Raw genomic sequence first — 6,810 nt, 5'->3', positions numbered from 1 at the left:
ATTTTGACAGCCCATATGTGGTATTGTTCACCATTGAAGATTGGAGGAGTAAGGGAAGCCATGTGTTATGCCATTGGATTAGGTTATTTGAAGTTTGACAAAAGGTTTTACCGTAACAGAGGTTGAGAAGTTGGATAGGAGGAGATGAGTGCATCAGGCCCCTTAAGATCAATTACAGCTCTGATACCAATTGTTGGTTCTGTTGATTCTACTGGAGAGTGATGAAGAAGAGAGATTAAGCAAAGGAAATAGACGGTAGCAACATGAAATGAGTGCTCTGTTTTTCATTCATAGAATAAGGATAATATATATATAAAACCAGTCCACTGTTCCACCTAAAACAACCTAATATAGTGGATATTTTTACACATTTGAATTTGAAATAAACTTACAAATAAAGCATGTCTTAATCACAACTGAACCCAACTAAGCATGTCATAAAAACTTCACAATAATTCATCAAAAACAGTAGCTTCGACCACTGCCCCTGTAACAGCAACTTGAACACTTGGCGTCAAAAACAGTTTGAAACTTTAGCTAAATATTTCTGTATTTCCAGCAAATTATCACCATCTTTAACAATCAACTGAATTTTTATCAGCACCTTCATCAAATTCAGCAAAATTGATAACTCTGAAATCTATTTGCTTCTGATGCTTTGCACGACGCTGTTCATCAAAATCTTCCCATCCTTCACACTGTTGTCAGAGGAAAACTTTATTATCCCTTGCAGTAAAATGGGAATGAATTGTGCCACTTGATAAGTCTACAATACCTGGCGGAGGGTATCCATAATGATTTATGTATTATGAAGATCCAACGTTGAGAGCTGGGCGTACATCTTGAATTACAAATTTGGGAGGCTTTTCATAGCATTGTTACTGAGATACAAAGCCTGTATCCAAGATCAATAATTAGCCACAGTTCTTGGTGGCCAATCTCATGCCCCCTCAAAAATATACATCTAGCGCACAAGAATTGGTGAACCTCTTGATGCAAGAATTTGACTGTCCTCCAATAACAATGTCCTTAGGTTTTATTTAAATTGATGAAAAATTGACCAAGATGAGGCGAGAATTTATTTACAAATTACCTAGAACCTTGATATAGCAATCAGATGAAAGAGGGCAGAAAGAAAGAAATACATAACTAAAGAAGAAAGAAGGGACCTTCAAGTTATGCAAACTACAAATTCATCTGGCAACTCAGACAGATGATTTGATGAAAGATCTACCTGCATCACATGAAGATCAAGTCAAGTTAAATATCAAATTCATCATCCCTTGTTCCAGCATATATTTACCGCTCCCATGCATATTCCTTTTGGGAATTAACGTGGGTTTCCGTTCTTTATAATTTTAATTTGTTAATCTAAACTCTTAACATTTTTGTGAATGTGCAGGATGATGACACGAATTATCATATGGATATGATAGCTGGGCTTGCCAAAATGAGAGCAAGAACGATTGTTTTTAGAGCTGGAGTACACTAAGAAATGAAGGCCAAAACAGACGTGAGAGAGAGTTGTAGAGAGGGAAAATTTGAACTGAATTTTTGCTCTATTTTTCATTCATAAAACAGGGGTATTTTATACAAAACATTATCTAATGTTTCACCTAATCTTACAGGGATAACAACCGGCTGCTATCACCTAAAGCCATCACATTAACATTTCAAAAATCAAACATCTTCACCAACTGCAATCTGCCCAGCAACATTCAAGCTTGGCGCCAAAAACCTGCATATTAAAGTAGCAACATATTCACACATTTCCGGCAAAGAATCATAAGCTTCAACAAAGAAACTATAGCATTTCTGAGGTTGACAAGCTAACAGCCAAGTTTATTGCTGGAAGAATCATTCCTGCTATTGCAACCTCCACTGCAATGGCGAGAGGTCTTGTGTGCCTGGAGCTATACAAGGTTCTGGATGGAGGAAACAAAGTTGAAGACTATCGCAACACATTTGCCAACCTAGCATTGCCTCTATTTTCCAGGGCTGAGCCTGTCCCACCCAAAAGCAACTTTGAGTGTTGTTATATATTTGCTATATTTTGCATTTATCTGCTGCTTGTGTTGTTGCTGGTTGTGTTCACAGAGAGCAAGTTTAGTTTTACACAAACTATGCTTGTGTTAATTAGCGCTACATCAGTGGTTTATTTTCCATACGTTGGGATATCTTTGTTTCTTTCGTTCCTTTCATGAATATACGTATTTTTGGAAATATTATTATCTTGATATATAAAAATAAGATGATGGGTAAATAATATGAATACATGTATTTTGTGTTCTCCAGCAAAAACCAACACATGAATTCAGGAGCAAATTTGTCAAGAAATTTTAAGATTTTAACCCAAATCTTACTTCCTATGTGATGTAGTTGATCAAAAGGAGAGTACCCTGGCAGTAATTCAACAGTTTTCATTACTTCCAACAGAATGTTCGAGGGAGAAAATCCTATACAAAGCTAAAATCAGCCATCCTATTATAACTATTCACATATCATCAAGGTCGAATCAAATGTTAAGTTCTTTTGTTCTAAATGTAAAAGCCAGATTTTTCATCTCTAACTTGTAGAACTACCATCCGTATCTGTATCCGGATACGGATCACTCAATATAATATCAGCCAATTCATCAAATTCAGCAGGAATAAAAATTTCCTCTCTTCGCCTCTGACGCTCTGCACGACGGCGCTCGTCAAAATCTTCCCATCCTTCATACTGTTGCAGAAGAATACTTTAATGTCAGTTGCAGTAAATGGCGAATAAATTGGGCCACTTGATAATTCTAATAAGTAATATGCAAAACCTGCAATAGGGTATCTCTGGTGATTTCTGTATTACGAAGATCCAAATTTGATAGCTGGTCGCACATCTTGAATAAAGAATTTGGGAGGCTTTTCATAGCATTGTCACTGATATCCAAAGCCTGTACAGTAATAGAAACGTTGTACATAAATCCAAGATAAAAATTAGCCACAGTTCTTGATGGCTAATCTCATGCCCCCTCAAGAACAAACAGCAGAAGAATTGGTGATCCTCTAGATGCAAGAATTTGACTGTCCTTCAATAATAAGACACTGTCCTCCAATGATAATATCTTAAGTTCTATGTTAATTTAGTGAAAAAATGACCAAGATGAGGCGGGAATTTCATTTACAAACTCCCTAGAACCTTGATATAGCAATCAGATGAAAGAGAGTAGAAAGAAACTAATATGTAAGTAAGAAGAAAGTAGAGACCTTCAAGTTATGCGAACTGCAGAATTCATCTGGCAACTCAGACAGGTAATTTGATGAAAGATTCACCTGCACCATATGAAGATCAGGTCAAATGAAATATCAAATTCATGTTATATGGATAGGAAATTATCCCTCTAGTTTGCAGCCAACGGCCAAGTAATTTACATCGCATTAGACAGATTTTCATTCAATTAAAATTAAAAAAGAGAGAGACAAACGCCAAGAATTTTACCTTGATAAGACACGTACAGTTGCCTATACTTGCAGGAATGGAACTAATCCTGAGCAAGATAAACAAGCCGATTAAGAATCACAAAATTATGTATAGCATAGACAGGAAGAAGCATACATACGGCAGAATCACAAAATTATGTTTGCACAAAAGATTTCCTACAAAAATAATCGCATCTATTTATCTATATATTACCAATTATTGTTGACATCCAAATCTTCAAGCTCAGTCAGATTTCCTATTTCAATTGGGAGGGCAGTTAAGTTGTTGTGTCCAACATCTAGCCTCTGCAGAGAAGTCAAAAGACCCAGCGTCGGAGGCAAAGTGTTCAAACTGCAGAAAAGATGTAATTCACGATAGTTAAAAAATCTGCAACAGCCATATTATGCACACATACACGGTGAAGCTAGGTTCCAGGCGTATAGCACCTTAGGGATAAAGAAATTATCCCACATTTCACACCTCAGGTGACTTTCAAGAACAATGATTGAAGAACTCTATAGAATTAGTATGCACTTATATGAAATTTAGTAAAATAACAAAGACAGAATCATGATTTTGTAAAGTCTTAACAATTATATACATGTACAATAAGTTCATTATAGAATTTGAATTAGCTCAAATGGAACAGAGGCTGATAACATTTTGCATATTTGAGGAGGTGCAGAGACTAGTCATTAGGTCCCAAGTTTGATTATTAAATTTTCCCCTCCCCATTAGTTCATCCTTTTCCTTTCTTCTTTTTTATTCTGTTACTTCAGGTAAACAGTAGAAAAACAACTCCACAACTCCATAACCAAACCACATTTACAAACAACTTTTTCTACTTGTGCTTTAAAGAAGAGCGCTTTACTATGATTAATGTCTAATTGATATATTCAAAATAGAAGGCTTCAATGAAAGGCAAACAAGCAGTAGATAGCTCAAAGAATATATATGTGTTTTGCACAGGAAAGCAGAAGACAAAAAATCTACAAGACATATTATACATAAATGAACAAAAAAAACTAACCAGTTTAGGGCTAAACATAGAACTTGTAGAAGCTTCAGACTTGTGAGTCCTCGCCAGCTAATGGATTCATCCGACAAATCATTTCCCGAAAGATACAATTCCTATCAAAGAATTGAGATTGAAGGATTTACTTTCATGATCTTTTAGAGGGAGGTCATTCAAATAGCTGATGTCACCAAAGTTTGGAATAGAATGGTTTTCATACCCTCAATTCAATAAAACAATCAATCCGGTGAGGTACTTGTTGAATGGAATTGTAGCCGATATTAAGGGTTCTTATAAAAGGTGCACAACGCCAAACTTTTTCAGGAATGTCCTATAAAGATACAATAAAGTTATCAAACATATACCTTGCGAATACATCTAAGAGAAGAAACTTGAAAAACTCTTTGCTTTTTTGTGTTTATTTCTGATAATAATGAAATTCTACACCTCACATTTTAATTTGTTTACTTCTACATATTAGGCAACACAGAGCTCTAAGCTCCTCAAAAGTATATAAACTGACACATTGATTCTACCAACCTCAAAACCTTCCTTATTAATTATATATATTCTCCATTTAAGGAAAAACAACACTCACGTTACAGTGTAAAGCAGCTCCTTTATTTTTTCAAATATCTGCGGACAGCTCTTACAAAATTGACATTCAAGCAATGAACATCTATGACATTCATAGACCTGACTAATTTGTATCATTAGACAATTGGATTCCATTACACAGGACAATCAGACAAACCGTTAAGCAAAGTATCAAGTTTTTCTGATACAATATCTCAATCACAATAAGATATGATTAGGATCCACAATCAATTTAGGTAAAAAATTTATTTAAAATAACTTGGAAGAGATATTACTTTTATACCTTCAGGTTTTCCGCGGCCAAATCTATACACTTGGTATACTTCCACAATATAATACGGCCCTTATCAGCTCTGAAATCCTGTAACCACCATGCTTTTCCACATAAAAAAACATTTCTTTTCAAGAGTACATGTATCTCCATATTGTTTAACAATAAGGAAATTTATCTAAGCTTCTAACAATCTTTAATAACCTACCACAAAAATGAAAAACCTTTGACTAAAAATTAACTAATCTCGTCACAGGAAAAAAATGAATCTTGAACAATGTAAACAAGAAAGAAGCTGAAATCGCTCCCTTTTTTAACTCTATATTTCTTTTAAATCTTTCACACGTTAATAACATTTTAGTTTAAATTGACAAAATAAAAATGAAAATTTTTACTTTAGTGCCCACAAGCATGATCTTGGCTCCATTGTTGATCTCAGATTCTCTCAAAGACTTCTCGTTATCCAAAATTCGGCCTTTCAACACAAAAACAATACAAAGAGGTGATCACCAAGAATTCAAGATTCAATTTTGAAACATGGGTTTTGATATTTCAACGAAATGGAACCTTTAAAGATGAGTTTCTGGTCAACAGGGTGGACACTAGTGAGAGGTACAAGAATGCTCTTCAAGCGTTGAACTGTTGAGTCATGCGATGCAGTTATTGGTATCGATTCTGTAATGAACTTCACTGTGATGTTAATGTTGCTTTCTTCCATCTTCCTCTCTCGTTTGTTCCGTGAAAAGCTTTTCGATTGCTTCTGTTGCAAACACCGATTCTTGTTGTGTGTATTAGAAAGCCAATTCAGGCGCTAAACAATTTAGTAGTGTTCAATAGTTTTTTTTTTTTTTTTTGTTTTGCCGCGAGTGTTCTCTGAGAGTGAGTAACTATAGTTTTATACAAAATTTGGCGGTGTTAATTAGCACTAGATTTATGGGTTATTTTCGTTAGGCTGAGATATCGTTGTTTCTTTGGAATATGTATTTTGGAAATAATAAATCCGGTCCTGTTACAATTGGCTGAAATAACAGAAATCCGAAGCAAATTTATCTGGAAATTTTAAGATTTTACCCAATATCTTACTTCCTATGTGATGTAGTTGGTCAAAAGGAGTGTACCCTGGTAGTAATTCAACAGGTTTCATTACTTCCAACAGAATGTTCAAGGGAGAAAATCCCATACAAATCTAGAATCAGCCATCTGGTTATGACTATTCACATAGCAGTGAAGTTGAGTCAAATATTATGTTCTTGTTGAAGTTGGTGATATTTTGCTGGAAATGAAGAAGATTTCAGACTGTTGAAGTTGCAACATTTTGGCGCCCAAGTTTGAAAAATCTGCTGTACAAGAAGCAGTTGGATGGAGCTGCTGTTTTGCTAGATTTTGTGATATGATTGTGTGATATGTTTAGGTGAATTTAGCCTTGATTAAGGGTTATATTAAAGGCTTGTACTTGTATTAGTTTTGATTG

General features: G+C 35.0%; 1 protein-coding gene across 1 annotated transcript; it reads right to left on the bottom strand.

Moving 5' to 3' along the window:
* Nucleotides 1-575: 575 nt before the first annotated feature.
* LOC116125514 (LRR repeats and ubiquitin-like domain-containing protein At2g30105) lies at nt 576-6,057 on the bottom strand. The gene is made up of 14 exons (XM_031411249.1): nt 5,907-6,057; nt 5,735-5,814; nt 5,352-5,429; nt 4,692-4,802; nt 4,487-4,587; nt 3,670-3,807; nt 3,475-3,523; nt 3,243-3,308; nt 2,810-2,929; nt 2,571-2,721; nt 2,399-2,456; nt 1,687-1,738; nt 1,190-1,234; nt 576-698 (listed from the first exon to the last, which is right to left on the bottom strand). The coding sequence occupies exons 1-14, from the start codon at nt 6,055-6,057 to the stop codon at nt 576-578; spliced, it is 1,323 nt and encodes a 440-aa protein (XP_031267109.1).
* Nucleotides 6,058-6,810: the final 753 nt, after the last annotated feature.

Source organism: Pistacia vera, unplaced genomic scaffold, assembly GCF_008641045.1.
Source record: "Pistacia vera cultivar Batoury unplaced genomic scaffold, PisVer_v2 Contig100, whole genome shotgun sequence".
NCBI lineage: Eukaryota > Viridiplantae > Streptophyta > Magnoliopsida > Sapindales > Anacardiaceae > Pistacia > Pistacia vera.
Note: the sequence above shows the minus strand (reverse complement) of the source record. Positions and strands in the feature narration are given on the sequence as shown.

Excerpts from the sequence above, each read along its gene's own strand:
- LOC116125514 (XM_031411249.1), bottom strand. The coding sequence starts at position 6,057 with ATGGAAGAAAGCAACATTAACATCACAGTGAAGTTCATTACAGAATCG. Across the intron at positions 5,815-5,906 it reads CCAGAAACTCATCTTTAAAG|GCCGAATTTTGGATAACGAG; the intron begins GTTCCATTTCGT and ends TTGTGTTGAAAG. Across the intron at positions 3,524-3,669 it reads TTGGATGTCAACAATAATTG|GATTAGTTCCATTCCTGCAA; the intron begins GTAATATATAGA and ends TATCTTGCTCAG.